The following is a 25501-nucleotide window of genomic DNA, read 5'->3' on the forward strand; positions in this document are numbered from 1 at the left end:
GCTTTTCCTGTTCCTAAACACACGGGTAGGAGGATATTTTCAATTTTCAATGGCCTTGGCCTGGTTTCTGTCTGTTTCGCAGGAAATTCGAAACAACTCGGGTTGAATTTTTGTCTTCACTCGAAATAGGACAGGCTTTGTTTTTAAGTCTTCTGTTATCCCAAGTTTATAAGTACTTAATAACCCCTGCAATATTCACTGTATGCTGTGTAATAAGACTTTTTTAAAAACAAAATCGTAAATATTCTAATTCAGAAAAGGAATTTTGGTTCTCTAAGCCATGCTGGTTTTTACCTCCTGCACAGTTTTTGCTTTTACAGTGATCTCCCACCTCCATTCAGCAACGCCTCAGAAAAACACTGCAGAAACCTCAGCTTTCTGTGAAGCAGGGCAGGCAGCAGCATAATTATCGTACAATAGGGAAAGTCACACTGTGGCCTTTTAATGACGCTCTTTGCCCCCACACCATCTCTACTATATTCCGAACCATTTATTTGTTTTGTGTGTGGAGCTTCTTTTTTATTTTCTTTTTTAGAGTTTTCTTTGCCTTCTGTGTGCAGATACTCAACATTTAAATGCATACAGATACAGTCAAAAGTTTATAAGTAAGCACTCATCATGAACAAGTATCTCATATTAATTTGGGGCTTGCAATGATATGTTTATGGACACATGTTCCAGGGTGGAATGATGATTAAACTTCAGTGAATTTTAACAATCGGATGCACATGTTTAAATTTCGTGTGGATTTTGTGCCATCCACACAAGTTTAAAGTCATGTATATAATGCCAAACATATACATACACCTTGATCATTTTTGGTCACTAAATGTCACTAAGCAAGTTGCAGAGAAACCACACTCCTCTTTTTGTGTCCATTCGCAAACTACTATTTTATCAAGCTTCTTGTCAGACATAGCAGAGCTCTTTTAAATTGATTGGTTTCGTGGTAAATTGTTTGGTTTTCCCTGATGTTGGCCATTTTTATCCATTTCAAAACCAACTTTTCTGTTGGGAAAACCAATTTTGTCTGGTGTCAGACTTTGTGCAATTTTCACTTCCCAAAAGTAATTAAGACCTTCCCTTTGCTTGTCGACTGTGATTTAAAAAGTCACCGCTCATCTTGTTTAGATGACAAAATGTGTTACCTTGTGTTATGCAGTTGGAACCAGAAGTTTGCATGCACTGAATAAAAAAACTAACATTTTTTTTGCATTGTCTGAAGTTAAATCAGACCAAACATTTCTTTTTTTATTTAGTTAAAATTACAAAAATTATTTCTATTTGCTAAATGTCAATAATAAGAAAAATAATATTTCAGACATTTATTGATTTCTTGAAAATCACAATGATAAATACAGAATGATTGCTGTCTTTTTAAACAATGAATGAAAGACCAGATGACGATGTCATGGCAGTGGAAATCTCTTACAAGTTAACATTGGAGGCACACCTGTGGATGTATTATAATGCCACACCTGCTTTCTTGTTTGACACAATGGGTCAAACAAGAAGAGTAAGTCTGGTTCATCCTTGGGAACAATTTCAAGATGCTTTATGGTTCCACATTAATCTGTTCTACTAATTATAAAGAAGTATAATTATGACGACATTATGGGAATATCTAACCATCATGTGTCTCAAGAAGGAAACAGGTTAGTCCCAGAGTTGAACGTGTTTTGGTTCGAAACGTTCAAATTAACATTCACCTTGAAATGTATGGAAGTCATTACACCAAACGAAACCTAGAAAAAGCCATATTGCAGTTTACCAGTGCACACAGGAAGAAAGATCTTCATTTTTGAAGATGTGTCTTGTAATCTGATAAAGCTAAAGTGGAATTTTTTGGCCATAATAACCATTGTTACATTTGGAGAAAAGCGGATATGCTTGTAACATCCTAACTGTGATGCATATGAGTGACAGTATCATGTTGTGGGGCTGTTTTTCTGTAGGAAGAAATGATAGACATCATAAAATCCATGTCATCATGAGCAAAGAACATTATGTGGAAATTTTGAAACATTTAAAGACATCAACCAGTAGTGACACTAAGCATACAGCCAAACTGGTTATAACGTGGTTTACAAACAAGAACAGGATTGTTTTGGTGTGGCCATCGTATAGACCTGATCTCACTTTGTAGAGAATTTGTAGCCACATTTGAAAAAGCATTTACAAGCGAAGTGGCCTACAAGTCTTATTGAGTTGTACTGGTTCTGTCAGGACGATCCGGCCAGAACTCCAGCAAACTATTGTGAGAAGCTTGCGGAAGGAAACCCAAAACATGTAACCGAAGTCATACAGTCCAAAAACAATCCTACCAAATACTGTAGAACTGTCTCTAAACTTTGATTTTGAAGACTTTAATAAATAAATCTCTCTCTCTCATTGCTGTGGCATTTAGCAAAAAGAAAATGTCTCTTTGGTGTATGCAAACCTTTGGCTTCAACTGTTGAAACTGGAACACACTAATCTTTCCTTTCTCGATCATTGATCTGATCATGTACTTCCTCGGTGTCACAAAATGTGAGCTGTTAATACTTGCCGATTCTTATAGTTTGCATTCCAGACCCCCTTCTGCTCTGCCATCTGTTTCCACAGAGCTGATGTCACTAAACTCGTGCTTTGTGTGCAGCTCTCCTAACACCTCGCAAAGCAAATATACATTGTTATATAAACATGCACACATCCATTGCTTGGCAAATATACACCACATTCTTTTGCAATTGGGTGGGAAGAAGGTCTGCTGAAAAGTTTGCAGAGACTTGAGAGGCAGCTGGACTTCTATGGGGACAAGATTTAAGTCTGTCTGCATTAACGACTGCTTTATAATGCAATATATTTGAATAAATTAAAATATCATTTTAAAGCAACTGCCTTTTGGTTAAGATTTTATGTCCATTTTCTTTTTAAGTATCCCAGTAAAAACTTTGTTTCAAAAGTGCCTCTTTTCTATAGTCCTAAACAGAATCAAGCTGGTCAAATGCAAGGTCACATCTAGCTGATTAAATCATCAAAATGCATTAGCTTGTAGTGAGACTCCTATCCTGCAACTTTTAGATGCAGCCCTTCAGCAACGCACCTGAATCAAATGCTTGAATTCTCTCATCAGCATGTCATTCAGCTCCACAGAGGCCTGATAGTGGAACCACTGATTTGATTCAGCTTCATTGGAGATTGAGAATGGATGGAAATGCCCAAAGACAGGTGTGCCAAGCTTGTGGCATCACGCTCAAGAAGATTTGATAGTGTAATTGCTGCCAAAGGTGCATCAATAAAATAATGAGGAAAGGCTGCATACATGTGATTTTTTTTTCTGGTCTTCTAAAGGTATTTGCGCAAATGTAAGAAATCACGTGTTGTCATTCTGGAGTATTAAATGCCGAGGTAGAAGTTAATCTATTTTGAAATAAAACTAACAAATTGAAAAAGGTGCTATGAATACCTTTTAAGTGCAATGCAATTTGTATAATCGTCAGTTCAGCTTCTGCATTTAAGGAACCTCAACTGCATTTAATTAGCACTAGCTCAAAAGCTAAAATGATTAACCTGGTCAAACCTGAGCTAAGTTTCTTTCCTTTGTATGTGGGTTTTCTGCCAATCTGTAGTTAACTAGTGATCCTGCTTAATGCCAGCTCTGGATATGGGCCTGATATTTTAGTTCTTTCTCAGCCACAACTGAGAAAGTTGTGAGGGAACCAGTTGAGGTTCTGGCTGGGGGAAATAATCAATTTCTTGATAAACAACCAAACATAAATGAATCAATTGTGACATCATGACATCGGTCTGCAGGAATACCAATGTAAATGATGTGATCTTGGACATTAAACTATCCATCTGTGCTGTGATCCAGCAAAAACTCCTGAAAATTGTAATCGACAAACAGAGAACGACATTGTTTCTCAACTTGACAAAATGACAAAATTCTATGGAAAGAAATGCATATTTGTGAAAAAGCTGACAAGAATCAGGTCTTACTAAAATGTCAACGTAAATGTATTTATATAGCACGTAAAAACAGACATTGGATTGTTGGGACATTTTTTCTGGCACACCAAGAGGCTTTTAACAGCTTAGCTTTTGTAATTGCTGTCAGCTGTGGTCCCCACATCATGAAACTTTTTAGATCAATACAGACAATGGTAATTTGCTTCCTTATGTACTGTATATCTCATTTTACAAAGAAAACAGCCAACAGCTCACTGCTGTCTTAATTTAAGACATTTTAAGCTTCATGGTGTTTTTCCAGGTGATGACTGCTTGGACTCACATTTGTGATCTCTGTAGGGAATGGAAGGCTGTGTCCTCCTACTTCACTAATCTGCTCTCATGCATTTCAAAAGCTCATAAATGACACAAATCTGTAACACGTTGGTTACGTATAGAGATACATCTGCAGACTGCCTAATTTCTGGTGGTTTTACCTCAGTTCATTGCATGAACAAGCACCAGGGGACTGCTTAGCGATGTAGCCCATCATCCTGTGAGTGGATACATTTTAAAAGCTAAGCTTTGTCTGATGTAAATAATTTGAGCTTCTTTTTTATGAGGTTCTATAGGAGAATCATCCTTGCTGGGTTTTTGCTACTAATCTCTGTTTCTTTTCGTGGTTTTCTCTGACGACTTTGTCATGAAGAGTAAGTTTAATATATTTTTAAAAAAATATTACCATAGTGTTCTGTATTCTGAGTCTGGAATCATTATTTCTTTGAGATACGCTTGATTTAATCTGACTGAACAGAGGTGCAGGTTCAGTCCCACACCAAATTTGTAAACTGCTCTTCCTTCTTAATTCTTCGTGATGATTGTGGGAGTCGTGTGAACATTCACAGTTAAGGTGTGAAGATCCATGGTCAGATCAAAGAATTCAAATGAAAAAACAACTTCTGACTGTTCTCAAAATGTGAGCACTGCCCATTAAACACTGTAGATATTATACAACATGTAAGTGTATTGTTCTGCTTCTATTCACATCTTCTATTCCACCTTCTGGATTCCAGTTTTCCTGATTTGACTCATCAGTTTCTCATCAGGCACGTCACCATTAAGTTACCCTGAACCTTTATCCCCTGGAACTTACCTACCCTGAACTCTTAACGTCCCCTGGGCTGTTTGTTGTGCGTTTTTCCCTGCTGCGTAGTGTTTGTGATATGTAAATTACATCTGCTGCCGCTGAGAGGGTTGTCTGGCTCTCTTCTCCACACTGCTGCCAAGTGTATAAAAGAGAAATGGAAAATAAAAGGCTCCTTCTCTAAAATAAAAAACATGGGTTTTCTATAATAAAACTATAAGCAACGAAACTTTAACAGCTTCAGCCTATAACTTGGATAAACAAGATCCCGATCTCTGCATAACTGTGGCAAATATTAAATGATCAAAGATGCAGACTTCTACATTCACTTGCATTTGTAGTAAAAGTGAGATGAAGAGGAGGATTATCAGGGTTATTTTTACTCTGTGAAATGGCATTAAGATTTCTTATAAGAAAAGTGTAAAATGTACTGATCTTTAATAAATGATACCAACTATGTTTAAGAATTGTTACTGAAACATAATCTTTGGGTTGGGGTGAGAGAGGATAAATCATAGCTCTGAACTACCCTGGTTCAGGGAAAAGGTTCCTGACACTCTAACAAGTTAAATTATACATTGACTGCAGCTTGATTATGCAGCAAATATGGCACGTCTGTGTAAAAAGCAGATATAACTTGTTTTCTTTTTTATTATTATTTTAAATTGCTGCTGTTTGCTGTTTTTTGTTGTGTGATGGGTGGAGGGGTTATGCTGTGTCGGGCTGCTGTTTTCATAGCAGATTTTGTTTTGGGGGACAAGATGCTCTAGAAGACGCAATGTCCATTAGCATGATTTGAATTCATAACCTACATCTGTGTTATAGGCAGACTAGTATGCATGCATCTGATGAAAGAGCATTATTTCAGTCATTAAAGATTTGACGTAGAGAGAGTGTTGTGAACCACTCTGGTTCACAGTGCTCAGAATCTTCCGAAACCTCCTGATGCCTTCTTTCATGTTTACATTTACCTTCCTGTCACAGCTCATTCCCTACATGCTGACGTTAACAGAGCCGAAGCCCAAACCAGCTAACCAGGTGCTACACCTCGTGTCGCCTCATTTCCTTCCTGTCTTTTTCTTTCCTTCCATCTTCTTACCATCTCCTAACTTTTTGACTTTGTCAGCCCTCCCATCTCTGTGCTCCTGTATCTTGCTTAATTATTGAAGTCAGTGCGTGTCTTCAGGGAGCTGCTCAATACCTCCTCATCAAAGCCTCGGTTTGTGTTTGCTTGTTTATCTCAGACTGCTATTCTAGGCGTTCTCCTCAAGTCCTGATGAGATACAAGCCTCCACTCCCTACGGAGGCTTATACTGTAAGCTGTCACTGCACCTTCAGTCATTCAAAAGCCTTCCATGGAAAAATTTTGTCTTTTTCTACTTCTGTTGCTCTGCATCGATGGAATGTTTCTGAATTGTCTGTGTGCATCTTTTTTTAGAGTTGCATGATGAAAAGCAGGTTAGATTTTTTTTCCACCGTTACCTCTCTCTCTTTTTCTTTTATTCCTGTCTCTCTTCGAGCACACCGATGTGTTTGCCAGCGTTTATGAGGGACCTCTTTGTAATCCTCCCACCCTCACCCCCATCCACCCACCCGCTTACACCTGGAGGGTGCCAGGAGGAATCCCTCTGGCATCAAGAAGATGAGGTTTCTATCTATGATAACTAACATCCTCTAAGGCCCTGGAAGATCTTCCATTCTGAGGGAGCAACAATAGCCTGTGCTGTGCAGAGCTCCCCTCTGGAAAGAAAGGAGAGACCTCATTTGTAGAGTGTGTGAGCTCCTTGGGTGTGTGCAGCAAAGCATCAGCACACACAGCACATGTTATATATATATATATATATATATATATATATAACTAGAAGATCTACAGTTGCAACCAGAAATTTGCGTACACTCATCATGGCCATGAATTATATATTTTGGGGCTGTCAATGGTTTATTTGAATTGCTCTTTTTTTCAGAGTGGAATGATGACAGAGAACACTCTGTAAAGCAATCTTTTTTTTAAATCAAGAACTATTTGCACAACTTTATGAATTGTCTGTAACCCATAGCTCAGATATTTCCATACATACCAATAATATTTGGGTAAATGTTACAACTTTACCAAACACTTTTTGTGACCATCATCAAGGCTCTAGCATCCTAGCTGAATATGTGATTCCCTCCTCTTGAATGGAATTATTGACTTTTTAAGATAGTCAACTTGGACTGAAATAATTAATTGTGATTAATTGGTTATTGAAATAATCATCAACAGTAAAGAGAGTTTACAAAAATATACATTTCACATTTAAGGTGAAGATGAACTTTTTTTTTTTGTAAATACGTCCTACCCAGAACTCCTCAAGTGGCAAAGCTTTTTACTTCATCTGGCTCAACTTCAGCAAACAAAAGGTTCTCCTCACATACAAAACGCTATTATCCATGGCAACAAAACAACCCCAGAGCATTATGTTGCCATTAACATTGATAGTTGGCACAGTGATTAAAACTTTATTTCCTGCAACTTTCAGTCAAGCATGAAGGAGTAGAAAGTGATATTGATGATCCAGCAGTTTCCAGTTAATGGCAGGTTTGAGCTTTGGCCGTGTCTCAGCTGTTTCTTATTGACAGATGGTTGAAATTGAGAGGACCACGACCCCAAGGACTTGTCACAACTAATTTCGGATGAGACAAAGCAAGTTAATATTAAGCGGTTGGAAAGGCTCTGACCTGGTCTGTACTGAAAATTAAAATAACAGTGGGATGAATAGATGTTTGAGTGCAGTGCATCTGGCAAGAATTCACAATACCACTTTTTTTTTTTTTACATCTACTTTTGTTTGTAAAATCCAGGTTGTATAATTATCAAACCCTGAAAAAGGTTTTCAAAAGATTTGGGTCTGAAAAACAACTGTTTGGGTAAAATCATTGTCAATAAATGTACATTTCTGGCTTTTGTAAGATTTTTTCTTTTGTCCGTTCAATTGATAAAACCAGAGATCTGAGCTGTTTTTTTTTTTGTTTGGTTTTTTTTGTTCTTGTAGTTGGTGAGAGCACAAGAATGATAGAGTGTTGAGGAGCTGGTTGCTATGTTTTATTCTTCTTTAAGCTCTCTTATACCTTTGGGTTTTGCAGAACTCAAATATTTTCCAATTTAGTGTTAGCTGCAGGGAAAACCTAATACTTCCTCTGCTCCTTTTCTCAAACAGAACATGTCACGACAAAACTTGAAGATTAACTATGGATCGGAAGGGGGACGTTCTTGTAGCTTTTATTTGGGACTGTGGGTCAGAGGAGCTCTGTAGTTAAGGGCGCATGTTGCCTTATGCTTGCCAAATTACACACTTTGCCAACTGTGAAGGCTGAACCTGAGCCTCTGCCTCTGATCTTGCTCCCACTCATCAGCTTGCCTACTCAGTCTCTGATGTTGCAGGAACAAGACTGCGGGAGTTTGGGGACTTGTGCAGAAATGCTCTTTGATTCTTCTCTTCAGATGACAGCCAACATTTACACTTACAAAGAGGAAAACAAAAAAAAATTACAGCACAAAAGCTGGGAAAATTGACACACCAACAGAAGCATGCTTCTGTTGGATTTCAGATGAATCCCATGGATTTTTGTTGTTTATTTTTTTTTGAAAGTACAGAGGGGGGGGGGAGAAGGGGGTGACTCTTTCCAAACCCCCTACCGTGATAAAAACTTGTAGAGTAAATGGATCCAGTTGAGTGTTTGTGTGTTTGTTAACCACAGAGCTCTAAACTTTGATCGTGTCCTGGTGTCTGACAGGTGCCAGGATGGATGAGGCCGAGAAATACAAACAGCGACTGGAGGCCATTGCTGTGAGTACGCACACATAAAAACACACAGCATAAAGAGATTAAGCAGCTCTCTTTATAATATTTCACCGAATATGAATGTGGTGAGCGAGTTTGTGCCTAATGTACTGAAACAGTCAGCGGATGGCAAATAAATGTGGTTATGCAAATTGTTAAAGAAATTGAAGAATATAATCAAAGTATCAAATTAAATGCATAAAATTCAAAATGAAGTCTAAATACTTAAAGCAAGTCAGAGTAATGGCAAGAAGCACAAGATAAAGGCAGTGATGAGTATAATAATATAGTCCTTTAAAAAAAAAAAAAATCACAGTTTAAGTATCGCTTTGGGTTGAAGGGTAGACAGTGTAAGTGATTTTTTTAAAAAGCTAGTGATAAGAAAGTTGGTTGCTCTATGAAAATTATGAAAGTTGCAATATTTATTTTTTTCACAATCTCTCTCTAATGCACTCATAGTGCCTTTTTTTCTTTGTCTTATTTTCTTTTTTAAATAACCTACATGTTATCTTCATATCTCCTCTTCAGCTCATTGAGTACCTGAGCTTTGAAACATCTTTAATTACTGATGTTTTTCCTTTTTGTGTTTTTATGATGTACAGCACTTTGAAATGCCTTGTTGATGAAATGTGCTATACAAATAAATTTGATTGATTGATTGATTGATTGATTGATTGATTGCTATTGCAGATTATATAAATGTTTCCCATTGGCATGGTGACTTATCATTGGAAATGCACAGGAAATGCCAACAAAAATGTCTAATGCAGCAAAGCATTAAAGTCATTAGACAAACATTTTAAAATGATAGAAAAACAGCTTGATGGAAAATGGGGAAAAACAGTAAAAGACAAACAAACGAAAACACATTTTGAGTCCACAGCAACAGGCTGCTATTGGAACAGCTCTATTCATGTGTTTGAGTGGTGTGGTGAAAGCCCAGACCTCCATCTCCAGCTGGCTCTTACAAACGCTGCAGAGCAGCAGAAGCCAGCCTGCTTGAAAGGAGCTGGAACATTTCTTTTTGTCCCCCTCTGATGAAAAGATTACTGTCCATCTGCAAAGGTGTGCCAAACACAAATACACTGGAAAAGCTTCTCTTTTTTTCATATGCTCCTCGCTTCAATGTTTAAAATATTGTGCAACATCAAAATAGAGAATGTGTTTAAATTAAAATTAAAGCCCAACCAAAATTTGTTTCGATTCTAGGTGCAACAGACCAAAATAAACACTTTGAGTCTTCTCTAGTAATGCATTTTAATTAATTATTTTGGTTCAGTTTATGTTTTATTTTAGATTAACTGTGTTTATGATGAATTGTTATTTGTTCAGAGATTGGTCCCTATCGCATTTACGTGATAATACTTCTGAAATGAAATGGATTTTGTTGTGCTTCAGTACAATAACAATTAAAGCATTGTGATTCTGACTCTTCCTGTGCTGTGTGCAGACTAAACCCTTTAGTCTCTTTCTCTGACGTGTCTCTTGTTCTTATCCAGGAGAAGCGCCGGCTACAGGAAGAGCAGGACAAAGTCAGAAGAGAAAAGGAGGATGAGAGGCTTAGACAACAACAGCTCAAGGTCTGACACACACACACACACCCATTTACATCCTGCCTTCATTTCACTCAGCAAACATCATCTGTATATTTACTCCAGCTTGTTTGTATGTCAACTTTCTTCACACATTCTCTCCACACACTCGCATAGATGACCTGTAAGTATATCCTGTCACGTTTCCTGCTTCTGCCTGTTCCCTGGAATCCTAGAGGCAGCCCCTTCCTTTGCCAAAATCATTTTTATGTGACTGTTTACACACACTCTGCAAGTCACAGCGCTGCTCCATTGTTTTCACATAATTTCCAAACTGTCGTTTCCACTTCCTACTCCACGGTCTTTTGCCGCCCTTAGGCACATTCCTCAAATGGTGCAAAGTTTGTCCAGTAGAAGGACAAATTTTTTTCGTGGTCCATGAAGGTATGTGTATGAAACATGTAGGAAAGCGTCGACCCTGCAGTCTAACTGGGAGTTTGTGCACCGTGCTTCAACAGTGGAAAGCAATTTTTTATAAAAAAATAATAATTGCTACAGATTTTAAATATTGACATTGAATTGCAATCCAGATATGTGCACTTTTACGGGAGGTGTTATCATCGCAGCCTTTAGTGAATCCATTTGCTTTGGCAGTGAAGCTGACCTCAGTGCAAATATAAATAAGCGATACGTGAAAGCATCAACTTGCATGCAGCTCCTTGCCTGCAGGAAACTGTAGAGAAGGCAGCGCCCTGTACAGGGAAAAGGAACAGAGCCAGACTTGTTCTGCTCTTCACAAGGAGACAGAGGTGGTATTGTGCCGCCTTCAGTTACTGTAAGTAGGTAGCTACAGGTTAACGGTTACCAAAGGTTGGAAATCTGGGCCTTTCTGGTGGATGGAAATCGTACATAAAAGGTTTAGGTTATGTAAACCTAAACCTTTTATGTATATATATATATATATACAGTACAGACCAAAAGTTTGGACACACCTTTTAATTCAATGAGTTTCCTTTATTTTCATGACTATTGACATTGTAGATTCACACTGAAGGCATCAAAACTATGAATAACACATGTGGAAATATGCACTAAACAAAAAAGTGTAAGACAACTGAAAATACCCCTTATATTGTAGTTTCTTCAAAGTAGCAACCTTTTGCTGTGATTACTGCTTTGCACACACTCTGCATTTTCTTGATGAGCTTCAAGAGGTAGTCACCTGAAATGGTTTTCACTTCATAGGTGTGCCCTGTCAGGTTAATAAGTGGGATTTCTTGCCTTTTAAATAGGCATGAAAATAAAGAAAACCCATTTTAATTAGAAGGTGTGTCCAAACTTTTGGTCTGGTCTGTACTGTATATATATATATATATATATATATATATATATATATACAGTACAGACCAAAAGTTTGGACACACCTTCTAATTAAAATGGGTTTTCAACTAAAATGCTTGAATATATTTTATTGGTATTTTATGTGACAGACTAACCATAAGTAGTGCATAACTATGAAATGAAGGGAAAATAATACATTCTTCTTATTTCTTTAAAAAAATATCTTCTATATGTTTAGTGCACTTAGCATTAATTACTACTCTAATTTGCCTAAATAAAACCCAATGCAATTAACTGCTTTGAGGAGCCACATAAGTTAATGTTGTGCCTGTGTGAAAAGTATCCTCTGCATGAGTCCATCTGTTCTGTGAAGGCCTCACATGATTGTTAGATAATAATTAGTGGCCAAACAATATTGTGAGGACACAACATACAGATTGTGGAGATCATTAAAGTAGGGTTGGGTTATGAACAATCTTAGCTGTCACCATCAAAACACCTACATGCTAGTCAATGGGTCCATGGGAACACCAGATAAAGGGTTTAAGCATCTCATGAAAGTCAGTCTATTATTTAAAAATGGAAATAGTATGACACAATTGCAAACCCCTCAAGCCATATGTTGACTTGAAATGGCAGGCCTGGCAAGGAGATTCTGAATCGGAGAAGCAGTTCTGGAGGAGCTGCAGAGAGGTACAATGGAATGGTCTAGAGTAGGCTAGGATTATCCATAATTGGAGTGGCTTAGTCAAAGTAAAGACATAAATCCAATTGAGAAGCCAGGGCAAAAACGTAAAACATTTTTCTCACAACATACTCTCCAATCTGACTGACTGAGCTATTCTACAAAGCAGAAAGGAAACATGTTTACTATCATGTAGTGCAAAGCTGGCAGAGATTCTTATGTAATTCAGCATAATCTAAGTAAAAAGTAGTTTGAATTGTATGATGGCAAGTAAAGACCATATTTAAGTTGTGCCATGCAGCAATCAATAGCCTAACTGGCTAAATATAAGAAATAAGCTGGTTGACATGTTCATTTGACTTCCTATTCATTATCTAACCTCAGTAGATATGGTTCTGCTGAGTTTATGATTTTATTTTAATTTTATGTTGGGTGCATCAGAGATGGACAAGAAGCTGAGTACAGCAGAAATGTGGTGGAGCGCTTTGTGGCATGGTGTGGAAACAATCATCATATCGTATGATGTTCACATGAGAACGAAACAAAGGATGTGATTGTAGATTTCAGAAGAAACAGAATTAGGTCAAACACTATTTCAATCATGGTGAAACAGAAGCGGAGATAGGTGAGGAATAAAAATAACCTCATGTTCCGTTTAGAGACTATCATAGAACCACTGGAGATGATGGTGCAATGAAGAATTCTTAATAAAATTAGCAAAGTTACAGACAACCATGAGCATCTGCTTCATGAGACTGCTTTACAACAGAGTATCTTCAGTCAGAGGCTCCGCTGTAATACAGACTGCTTCAGAAGATTGTTCCCACCCATATTAGCATACAGCTACTCAACTCTTTCAACTGTCACCCCAAAAACAGTTACATGCAAGTCAGTAAGTCCATGGGGACGCCTCTGTCCTCATGACAGTTGAGGGGTTTTAAAGAACCTTGGATAATATGAGTTACAGCAACATTTAATTTCCCTTTGGAATTAATAAATTACTTTTTAATTAAATTTGAATTAAATTATGCAGTGTCTCAAAATAAAAGTCCAAAGATTAACAAACAAGGTATTTTCACTGTTGCTTGGATACGGTGACAGGCAGTTATTTTCATTTGAACATTCTGTTTCCCGTAGCAACCAGATAATAACAGGACCATAACAGACAGTTGCAAGTGGCTAACTTGTTTGTGAATGAGGAAAAAGTGGGTGAATAACAGGACAACAATTACCTTGACTGGTATATTAGCTGAAGGTACACTATTTGTCATGTCTTTTTTATGAATTTACTGTTTTTAAATGTGTGTTTGTTTTATATTTTCCTGAAGGCTAAGTTATGACAGTTAGGTAGCTAACTGCCAGTTGATGCCAATTCAATAATCTTAATGAAATCTTGGTAGCCTAGTTTGTTTTCTATTAACTTAATGTGGTGTTTAAAATATATTAAGATCGTGTAAATAACAGCTAACCAACCAGCATTTTTATTTGTAACATCCTTGTACTATTTTAAGATCTAAAATATGTAAAAGATATTTGTCACATATCTTTGTACGTACCAAAGATATGTAGCATTTTTGTTACATATCATACATAACAAAGATGCTAACGCTGCAGCTAACATTTTTGCGAGACCTCGGAGAAGTGGAAAATATTTGAGGTGTTTTCGGTTCAGTTAAAAAAAATGATTATAAATAAATGCTGCAAGCCATAGTTAAGTTTTTTCAAGAAGAGTTGTAGATGGTGGTCGGCTGGGCATGAAGAACAACCTCTTGTGGTGGTCAGTATTACAGCAAAGAGTCCTCTAAAGTCATGAAGAGGATTGTTGATGATGTTCTTTGTTTTCCGAAGAAATCTCATCATCTCTGGAGATTTAAAAGCAGTCCACTGAACAAACTAGCCCTCTTTGTCAATTTGTTTACCTTTTTAAGCAACTAGCTCTGATGCTATCACCCCAACAGATGAGGAAGAGGAGATTGCACTCCTCCAAACACCCAAAGCACAGTCTGCTCCCCTCTTGCTCCGCTGCTCCTCTGAGTAGTTCTGCAGATGACAGGACACAACTTTGTGGCGCTCATGTGATGTTGACCACCTGGTTAGAAACACAACATTTCAGTCTCACAGACTATGGTCTGTTTGTCAGGAAGTCATTGATCCAGGTGATTGTTGAGGCTCCCACCTGTGTCGTATTGTGTCTAACAAGGGAAATCAAGCTGAATTATGTTAAATGCACTGGAGAAATAATAATAATAAAAAAAACATATCCTCGCAGTGCACTTTGTCCAGATGACTGGGTTTGTTGAAGCAGGTGTATGAGGATGTCTTAAATCCCACTCCATGGCAATAGGGATCCTGAAAGGTGCTTATTTACTGACTCGCGTGGGCCAAAAGGAGTCTCTTCATAATGTGGGATCATCAATGTGGATTTCATTGGTGCTGGAACAGGGCAAGATGTTTTCTATAACAGTGGAACGTTCTTCTGGGTCAGACTAATGTTGTAGCTGTCTTCAGAATCACACAGAGCTGCTCTGCACAGCCCTTCAGAACAGGCAAAACTTGATTAACACTCATCTTTTTTTCCCCCTCACCCTCTTATTTATATTCCAGAGGAAGTCTTTAAGAGATCAGTGGCTGATGGAAGGAAATCCTTTGTCTCCCTTGTCACCAAACACCCAGAACACCTTTTCCTCTCTGTGGGGAACACAGGAGCAGGATATGGAAAAGCATGCTGACAGGTATGTTTTGTGTGTATGTGGATACCAGTCAGAGAAAGAGAAAGACTGGAATTTTTAAAATGGGCAGAAAGGCTGGCAACATAATTTGTTTTGTTTTTTTTGTAAGTGTACAGCTAGTACATAGCAGATAATTTAAATTCATGGGTGCAACCTTTTACATTCTGTTTGCTTTCGTGAGATTTTAACTTTGGCACATTATGTTCTCATTTTTATCGACAGATTTTTTTTTTCTATAGATATATCAAGAAATTAAAAAAATTACTGGAATGGCGCGATTAGAAACTCAAAAAATATGTATTTTTTAATAATTTCTTAAGAATCAAAGAAAATTGTTAGCAGAGTTATAATAACAAGTAAATGGCACTTTTGTTTTTGAAAAACAAAAGTGTTATTTTGGTGGAAACATTTTGTTTAGTCATTGAAGAAAGCAATTTGGAGTTTAAAGCTCCTAAAGAGAAGTAGGAGTCAGCTAAAACTGATACCTGCAGGTCTGAGCTTTATGAAACTGGTCATTAGAGCTCAGCCACAAAATCTATGGTTGGTATTTTTACTTTTTTTGTCATCATGTTATATTTACAGTCTTCAAGACCTGAAGTACATTTTTTCAAAAAAGATCCTCTTTTCAGTAGAACATTTTACACACACTGTAAACGCACGACATCAATATTAGTTTAAAAACTGACAAATGCCACAGTTGAACCGTTTTTCCTCCTCTAATTTCCCTTTGGGATCAGTAAAGTGTTTTTGTACTGAATTGAATTATCTTTCACCATAGTACAATTTCTACTGCTCTGTGAAGCTACACAGAGTTTGAATGCATCGCCTCTTTCGTCCATGTGCGTACTTACACACTTGTGTGTCCGTCTCAGGTTGCAGTCGGAGGATCAGCAGGTGACTGCACAGAAAGATCACAAAATGGTGAGCAAATCTCTTGTGGGAGTGCACATACCCTTGCATTGTGCACACAAAAGAGGGGCTGGAATATGTTGAACATGTTTGTTACATCACCTTCTATTAGGCAGGAAATTTCCCACATCGCCTCTCTGTGGCTCTCTGCCATGCATAATGCATTTGCTTGCTCAGTGTAGCTTTGATGTAGCACCTCCTGTTGAGAAGCAGGAACTTTATGAAAGTGAGCAGCACTTTAACATAAAAAATACAGAGTTTGATCCACTCTTAAATAATTGTTTTTCCACCAGTTATGTATTTTATTAGCACATCTGTTGCTAATTAAAAAAAAAAAGCAATTGAGTTGTCCGGTGCGTTCTGCAGCGTCTCTGGATCTACTGTATGACTCAATTTCTTTTCATTAGATCAACAGTTAGATCTAGTTGCATTTTTTTTAAATAAAATTTTTGAATATACAAATGCATATTATTAATTTTCATCAAGGTAAGATGGAAGTGACATTGTTACATAATTCTTTTAATAAGCAAGTAAGTTTAATTATTTGCTTTGGGGGAAGTTTTGGATAACTTCACAAATACAGAGTGCATCTGTTGCATAAGGTTAATGTATTTTTGTTGTTTTAAATCCAATCTTACAAGGTGCAGTAAAAGGTGTCACATTTCTGTTAAAGGGGGCCCAAGAAAAAGCAAACTTAAATATATCTTTTTCGTAATTAAAGCTTTGCACAGTTCTACACCAAGCCTTTCCTGCTCAGTCGCTCCCTCTTGTGACGAGGCAGAAATTTCAGCTTGTTTCAAATGCCAGGGATTCAAAATGAAACCATCACCATAGTTTTAGCTGTTTAAGGTGTCAGACACAGATTCGGAATGCCACCAAAAAAAATATGTTATAACAATATATTTCTTTTTTTAAGGCTGTTTCTGATGAGACATGACAGATTCACCTTTTCAGGCAATTCTAATTTAAGTTCTCTGCATCTCCCTCTTCCTCACAGGAGGCATTAAAAGAGGCAGAAACTAAAGCAGGTAAGTGGAATGAGATGAACATAAAACTGAATCAGATTTACAGTGTCATAAAAAGTATGCATTCAATTCAGAGCCAAATGGTTAAACACTCATGTCTACCTTATATGGAAAATTAAAATGCAGGAGGACAAATTGTACTTTGCTACTGTGACGTATGGAAGAATTATTTCCAGCAGCACAAAAAAAACATTTATTTCTTACAATATTGTGCTGGAGCATGTAAAGTATCTGTCAGATCTGAAAACGCTGAAGCAGCAACCTCCTGCTTCCAGTGTTGATTCAGTTTTAGGTCAGAGATGAGCCACAAATCCATTACATCCATTACATGCTGGCATATTTGGAAGTGTAAAGAATCCTTCCTGTTATTATCTGAACAAACAACAAGTAAGAAGGGAACAAAGGTCACCCTTTGAAGCAACAGCTACCATGCAGCGATACCTGACAATGATTCTTTTACGTCACTGTGGAGAAACTTTGAACCACTCTTCTTTGCATAATTGATTAAATTCAGCCTTGCTGGTGCGCTTTGGATCTCTGTCCTGCGGGCTATTCGTTTGTAAATGTCACAAGTTACGGTTCCATCAATTTTGTTAAAAATAAAGCATCCTCAGACCATCATGACACCACCACCATGTTTTTCTGACATGCTGTGCTAGTTTTCCACCAGATTTAATGTTATACATACCCCCCAAAAAACTCCACCAAGGTCTCGTCAGTCCACAGAATGTCTTCTCAAGGGTTTTGGAGATCACAAAAATGTTTTTATGCCCCACATAGCACCTCTTTCCCATCTCTTTCTGACAAAATGAAAACATAATTTGAAGACAGCTTTGTTGCATTTGCCCAGGCCATCTTTGTAAGACAGAGGTTCGTTATCTTCTAAATTATTGAAGTGTGACAATTAGAAAAAGCAGAAGAAACATGTAAGCTGCCCTACATTTGTTTCATAGCAGTGTGTATTTTGAAAAGTGAATTTCAGTGGATTTTTTTTATATCAGAAAAAATGATACTTTAAGATTCATTGCTATGTAATACCAAGCTTGATATCTTTGTATAATCAGACAAGCTCCTACATCAAGTATTTATGTAACGGTGGAAAGCAAAGCATAGCCGTCATCCATCTGGACACCTGTTTTTAATGCTTGCATGTTCATCTGTCCAATCCATCTGAACTTTTACTAAGTGCACTTTACTGTCACTCACCACAGCAGCTGTGCTTCTATTGCTTGCTCATTTTCAGTTTTCAATTTACAAGAAATAAAATCAAAGTGGATGCTATTTAAACAAATAACATGGCTTAGTTTAGTCAGGATTTGGTCACCTTCTTGTAATACCCTTAATATTAGGCCATCAAAAGATCCACAGTTGCAATTATTAAATAACCCGTTGATCACTATTTGTTTTGCCCTCAGAAAACATCTACAATTTTTCAGAGAATGGAGATTCTACAGCATTAAGATACAGTGAGTAGAAAGAATGTCTCTCTACATCGATTTATGTTGTTTGGCTTTGACAAGTTTCTTTATTTCAACCAGGAATCCTCTGATCTGATCCATTATGAAGCTTAGCTCACGTGTTGTATATTATATTATTATGGTATAGTCTTTGCACACCGAGCAAGCCATGATTAAGTTCAACTTCAGTCACAAGTAGTGAGTCTAACTAGCTGGCCTTTATGGAAGTGTAAAGCTGATTATTTTTCTTTTGCTGTGGTTTTACACTTCGGCAGATCTTAGCAACCATTTTAACGTCATATGAAAAAAATGCAACTATTTCAAACTCTAGTTTTCAATATCAATATCTGTCCTGGCAGTCAAAATAACATTCATAGCAAAAAATGAAATTAAGGATGTCAATAATTCCATTAACATAAATTTTAAAGTGTCTTGAATTACACCTGTACTATTAAGTAAATAAGATTAAGACATCTCAAAATCTGAAATGTTTCCTATGACAGATGTTTTAGAAATATAAAAATGATAGATGCATTTTTATATTTCTGAAACATTATTTTTAATGGGAATAATTAATTTATGTATATTTGGTTAGAGTATCCTTCAAGTCTCTCTACTCTCATCAACAGATAGAAACATTACTTACTCAATAATGTCTGCTGCATTTGGTAGTTTGGAAATATCAATTTTTATTTGTGTTATGTTTGAGATTAGCAGATTAGCAGCCAGCTCCTGCTTAGTCAAATAGGTAGCCATAGCAGGTAGCATCAAGGGGGCACTCCGATGAAAATACGTCCTTTCTCTGTTCATTTTTTTATGTTAATTTTATTCCATCAATCAATCAATCAATCAAATTTTATTTGTATAGCACATTTCAGCAGCAAGACATTTCAAAGTGCTTTACATCATTATAAACACAGAAACACAATGCAATATAGAATCAATAATCAAAACAAAGCATTAAGTCAAGTTCCATCCATAAATTTGTAATTGATTACATTTCAAATACAATTCTAAACAGGTGGGTTTTTAGTTGAGATTTAAAAGAAGTCAGTGTTTCAGCTGTTTTACAATTTTCTGGAAGTTTGTTCCAAATTTGTGGTGCATAGATGCTGAAAGCTGCTTCTCCTCGTTTGGTTCTGGGGATGCAGAGCAGACCAGAACCGGAAGACCTGAGAGGTCTGGAAGGTTGATACAACAACAGCAGATCACTATCTTATGCCAAACTGTGTAACACCATGGAATCCCTTATAGATGTAACTGTCAGTATGCATTGCATCAACTAATCTCAAGACATTTGCATCCTAAAGAAAGAGGGTGAAGAGGCATGTTGTAGCCAAAGTTCACAAAGCGGTAACACAATGTGATGAATTTGAATTCACCTTAATGGGCACTAAAGCGCAAATCTTGCATTTTCAAAGATGTGTCGGTTAGGATGCTGCTGAAGCAGGAGAGAACTTGAAACAAAATCTGCGCGTCTTTTTATGTAAAAATCATTCAAAGTTGATGACTCAGCTGTCCAACACTGCTAACTCTCAACTTTCACTCAGGACATACTATACATTACAATACTTCAAAGGTTTCCGACCACTTTTTATATGGAAATCCCCTTATACTTGTAGCTCCAAATAACTTCAAGATACCTGCTCCTATGCCCACACATGCTTGTGCAAACAAATAAATAAATATGTAATATATAACCTAACGCTAACAGTGTTCCAGTTAACATAGTCCAGTGGTTCCCAAAGATTTTCTTCTGCCTCCCCCCCAGTGGTTCCCAAAGATCCCCCCCTCCCTATGTACTACAATAAAATCCCTCCCCAAAAAGAAAAAAAAAATCTACTGGGCACACACATCATTAAACCTATACACATATTTTGTTTTCAAACTCCACTGTAGTTTATTTCACACTTCAGGTTGCAACAAAACAAACTACAAACCACCTTTACAGTGAAACACTTTTGTGTAACTGTTTTGTTTATTTTTTTCATTCATCCATACCACTTTTCTTGCCCCCCTCCCCTGTAATGGCACTGCACCCCCCTAGGGGGTGCGCCCCACACTTTGGGAACCACTGTCATAGTCGTAGAAGTCACTTAATTCTTTTACTTTTAACTGTTTTTCTAGTTATTGCCATGCTTGTTGATAAATATTAATAGGTAGTTCACTTCATTTTTATGAATTAATATATTTGTGTATTTTTTGACATTTATTCTGTGTTTTTCAGAACCAGCTGGTGATGAAGTCAAAGTAAACCAAAATACACCACAGGGTGAAACCGCAGTCATTTTGACCAATGGTGGGGGCAGCAGCGAAGACATCAGTTCTCATGCCGTCTCAGGGCATAGTGAGACGAGCACAATAGAACCAGCCGGAACCACCAAGGATGCCAGTAATGCTGAGTTGGAGTTAGAGATGAGCACAACTGCCACTCCTCTCAGTCAGGTTCCAAATGCTGACATGAATGAGGAGGAGGGAGAAGAAGACGGGACTCTGGTGATGAGAGCAGAGTGTGTGTACATCACAGATGAAGGGGATGATGTCTCTGGGGACCTTTCTTCCCTGAAGGACCAGCAGGAGTCCACGCAGAATCCAGAGGGAGCCCAGGAGATTGTAGAGGTTGTGGAGCAAGTAGCAGAAACAGGAGGAGGTCCAGAAACAGGAGGAGGTCCAGAAACAGGAGGAGGTCCAGAAACAGGAGGAGGTCCAGAAACAGAAGGAGGTCCAGAAACAGGAGGAGCTCCAGAAACTTCACCAGTGGCTGAGAATGGGGAAGCAGCTGAGCTCACTGTCAAAGACCAATTAACACCTGAAGACAGAGGAGACATAAAAGGCAATACAGAACCAAGCAGCCGGCCAGATGAAGAGACAGAAGTTGAAGGCCGCGATGAAAAACAGGAAGAACCAGACAGCCCACAGCCACCCACAGCTCTGGACTCTGGTGCCGTTTCTTTGGTGCCCATCTATCCCGAAGCGTCTCCCTCTGCTCTCATTTCAGAAATGGAGGCTGAGGCCAAAGCTGAAGCACCAGCAGTGCCCGAGGTGGCAGAAGAAGCAGTAAAAGTGGAAGAACCTGCCTGTAATCTCGGCCAGTTCCAGGAGGTGCTTCTGACTGATTCCCAGGACAACCAGAACACAGAGGCAGAGCCTGGAGAGCAGGAGGCCCTTCTGCAGAAAATCCCATCCCCAGACCTGAACGTAGAACTTGCAGGACCAAACAGCCTTCCCTATTCAGAGACACTGAGCCCAAGCAAATCTAGCCAGGGAGAGAAATCTGAGACGCCCAAACAACAAACCTGCCAGTGCTGCTCTGTCATGTAATTGTTCCTCCGGTCACCTTGGTTTTATGCATCCATTCCATTTTTGCTGCATTTTCTTTCTCCACTACTCAAAGTTGAAACAGCTTGATATTACAGATTTTTAGCCTCATTAGCTCATTACCTGGAACAACCTTATTAAATTCTCTTTGTACAAACAAAACTAAAACATGGAGGACTTTGTTGAGTTTGAGAGAACCTTCATTGTTTTAGACATAAACTAGTTAGACTACAAGCACCTCCACATCTTAGTTGCAGTAAAGTAAAAACAATATGCTATTTGCAGTAATAAATATTTGAACATATCTGGTGAAACTTGTTTTTGTCTTTGATTTCTAGCACTTCTATCCATTTAGGCATTTTATGGGAAACACTAATATTCCAAGTAAATTTTTTTTATTAATTTGGAACATTGTTATAGTGTCATATACAGTATTCATTTTATTTATAAACTGGGGCCGCCAGTTAGCATTTTAGGAACCTTGGACGATTTTAAGAAATAGATTTATTTTTGAATACCTGAAAGTGTGAATATAGTATTTCTGTGAATTGGTGTACATACTGTAAACAAAACTGCTTGTGGATCTTTGGAGCTTTGCTGTGACTGTTGGATGGGTTCATGATTAAACCAACGTTTGTGCTACTCTGTGTCACGTCTTGATGTCTACGCAGGATTTAAGCTCCTGGTAAAAATTTGTCGAATAATTTTCAGATGAACTCTTGCTGTGTGACAAATTTCAGCCATAAATTATTGGGATCTTCTATGATAAACCAAAACAAAGTAAGGCAAAACTGTGAAGCAGAATGAGAAATAATTGCATGAGTAATTTTTTGTTTTTACAAATAAACTGAAAAGTGTCTTTACTTGGTTTCCCTTTCATTAAAGTGAGGCTAATTAGTAAAAAATAGTCCATCTGTGTGTAATTTAATCCCAGTATAGATTTATTTATTAGAGAACATTAGAAAAAAGAAAACCGCATTCTTCAGCATTGACGGGGAATCTGGTCCAAACTGATGAGAAGATGGAAGAAGCTAAATATAAGGCAGACTTGTAAGGTCGAAGAGGTCGCAGTGCACCTGGCCCTGGGGTTCAGCTTCAGCTTTTTTTGGAATGTACAGAATTTTCAGTCTAGATGTGGAAAGCTGGTGGAGATATACCCCCATTAAGCCTGCAACTATAATTGCTAGAGGATGTTTTTTAGATTTATATATTAATAAAAACAATTGAAAACACAATTTTTCTTCTAAAGAGAAAAGATGGCCTGTAAAAGCAGTATTGAGAATCTCATTAGAGGCTGTACTTTTCTCCCAGCTGGTCTCAAATATTCTTCATTTAAGCAAGTACTGAAACGTTTGAGAAATCTGCCGGAGTAGTTTCGTTTCTCTGCCAGCTCATGGTCAACATCGGCTTTCTTGTGGGAAAGTCATGCGTTCTCTTCTGGCTCCTGCTGAGCACAGATGCCTGCATCCCAACCTACAACAGAGGAGATATCAAAGCGTGGTTGCACAAAGAGACACTCCCTCTTGTAATTAAACAGAAGGTTGACGGTGGTCTCACAGTGAGAAAATGATCAAAAGGACGCATCCATGTTATTAGCCTTTGTTGTGCATAACTACCTACAAAACAAAAGTCTATTTTGTGTTTCCTTGTGTCTCAGAAGTCTTAATTTGAATTATGTACACTTACAGCTCAGTGACCATTGAGTAAATTCTGATTTGTGGCAAGAACTGACACAAGTCTTCAAAGTGTGTGGTAGAAGTACAACTTCTAGCCACATTTACCCAAATATTCATAGAGTTGTGTACAATTTCCTAAGACCAAAGATAGAATTTTATTCCTGCTTGGATAAGAGAAAACCTACAATTTGTGCACAAATTCTTCATTTGGAAAGTCATTGAAAGTGTATATTGTATAATTCTACCTAGAGACAACAGTTCAAATGGTTTCCCAAGGTCACAAATTATGACTTCCCTGTCCAGTGTAAACTCTTAGACTATCACCAGGGACACACATCTAAGTCATAAACATATCAAATCATAACATATAACTTGGACATTTCCTGAACCTAAAGACTAAGCAGCTCATTTAGAGAAGGACTACCCAAAGTCCAGCTCAAACATTTGTCTCCTTCAAAATTTTGGACCAAGGAAACGGAATACAATTGATTTTTTTAAAAATTGGACATTGTATCCCTTTCTTTTATCGTGACGGCAGTATGAGAACATTTCTGTGTCATATCTGCATTGATTAACAGGTTCCTTTTTACTGAAATCAGATTTGTTGTGTAATTATATATGTTGTCACAATCCCTACCTTTTATCAAACTAACATCTTTGTAGGTTTGCTAAAAGAGTTGTCTCTTATCTGTTGTCAAACTGGAAGTTTCATAATCAGTGTTTAAACATCGCAAACAAACAGAAAAAACCCAGAATGTTCAAACCCAAACAACCCAGCTCTGTTCTTGTCGTGTCTGTTTAAGTTTATTTGATAAAGTGACGAACCTTGACTACAGAACATCACCAACATCAGAGCAAACAATCCGTCAGTCATTACCTATTGATGTCTTTTTTTACATCTGTTTCCAAATATACAAGTGCATAAAAAAACATTTTCAGTTTTTGTAATGTCCAAAACACAACTGGTAAACAGACAACGTATTCAAGAAAGATTTTGGTCGATTATGTTGTGCATTTACTCAACCTGTCTTTTATTATTATTATTATTATTATTATTATTATTATAAAAATACACATCTGGGGTTATCATCCTGAAAAGTGGAGCTCCACATAAATGACTTTTAAGCCTCCTTCTGTGAACTCACTAAATCGCCAGCTGTGTACAGCCACTCACAACTTCAACAGTATTGTGAAATGTTTGCTGGTGGCAGATTTAGACTGTAAAATGAAAAAGTAGGAAGGAAATAAAGTACTTTATGATGTTGTTTCTGGTGAACAGCTTACTTATACACAGTGATAAAACAAAGGAGCTGACTGTACACTCAGAAAACAGCAACACCACACAAGCCCCTACCAACACTTAGCTTGGTCTCTATGCTCTCAAGGACACGATCCTGTGTGGACTGGAGAACATTCACAATCAACTCTCAGTTGTTTGTGTTATATAGTCATTCCACCGTGGAGAACTGAATTATTTAAATAGGTAAATAGCACAAAATCAACATGAGATCCATGCCTGTAAAGAGTGTATATAAAGATGTGAGTTGAACTGTTGAATCTTGAGTCTTGATCTCAAATCATTTCCTACAGCACTACTTCAGGCATGTCAGTGTAACAGAAATCACATTTTCCAAATCAACAGGGAAAACTGATTAAAATTTTATGAATCATGATGCTGATAATGACACAAATAATTTTATTAACAAAACATGCCTACTTAAATTAGAATGTTTTTAATCTAAACTCATAAAACATGCTGTTGCTCCTTTCATTCTGTTAACTCACTACTAATCTATTCACTTTTTTGCATTTAATCCCCAAATACTTTAAGACAGCTTCGTTCTGTGTGCAAGAATTCAGTGCCTTTACAATTGATGAGAGAAAGTTCACAAATATCGCAATCGGTCACAGACAGTTCACAGACTGAGAGGTTA

The 25501-nt window shown here is 37.5% G+C and overlaps 1 protein-coding gene across 4 annotated transcripts in view; it reads left to right on the forward strand.

Moving 5' to 3' along the window:
- Positions 1-22533, forward strand: part of palm3 (paralemmin 3) — a 38968-nt gene extending 16435 nt beyond the window's left edge. Inside the window, exons 2-9 of one of the 4 annotated variants that reach the window (XM_028018521.1) lie at positions 8849-8901; positions 10395-10475; positions 15058-15185; positions 16055-16103; positions 17089-17119; positions 18532-18582; positions 20801-21277; positions 21314-22533. In XM_028018521.1, the coding sequence (XP_027874322.1) occupies positions 8857-8901; positions 10395-10475; positions 15058-15185; positions 16055-16103; positions 17089-17119; positions 18532-18582; positions 20801-21277; positions 21314-21894 (1443 nt within the window). In that variant the 5' untranslated portion in view covers positions 8849-8856 and the 3' untranslated portion in view covers positions 21895-22533. Of the gene's footprint in view, positions 1-8848; positions 8902-10394; positions 10476-13549; positions 13709-15057; positions 15186-16054; positions 16104-17088; positions 17120-18531; positions 18583-20800 lie in introns of those variants that run through there. The other 3 variants (XM_028018520.1, XM_028018522.1, XM_028018524.1) reach the window with 3 other exon arrangements.
- The last annotated feature ends 2968 nt before the right edge of the window (positions 22534-25501 follow it).

This window comes from Xiphophorus couchianus, chromosome 5, assembly GCF_001444195.1.
Source record: "Xiphophorus couchianus chromosome 5, X_couchianus-1.0, whole genome shotgun sequence".
Taxonomy (NCBI): Eukaryota; Metazoa; Chordata; class Actinopteri; order Cyprinodontiformes; family Poeciliidae; genus Xiphophorus; species Xiphophorus couchianus.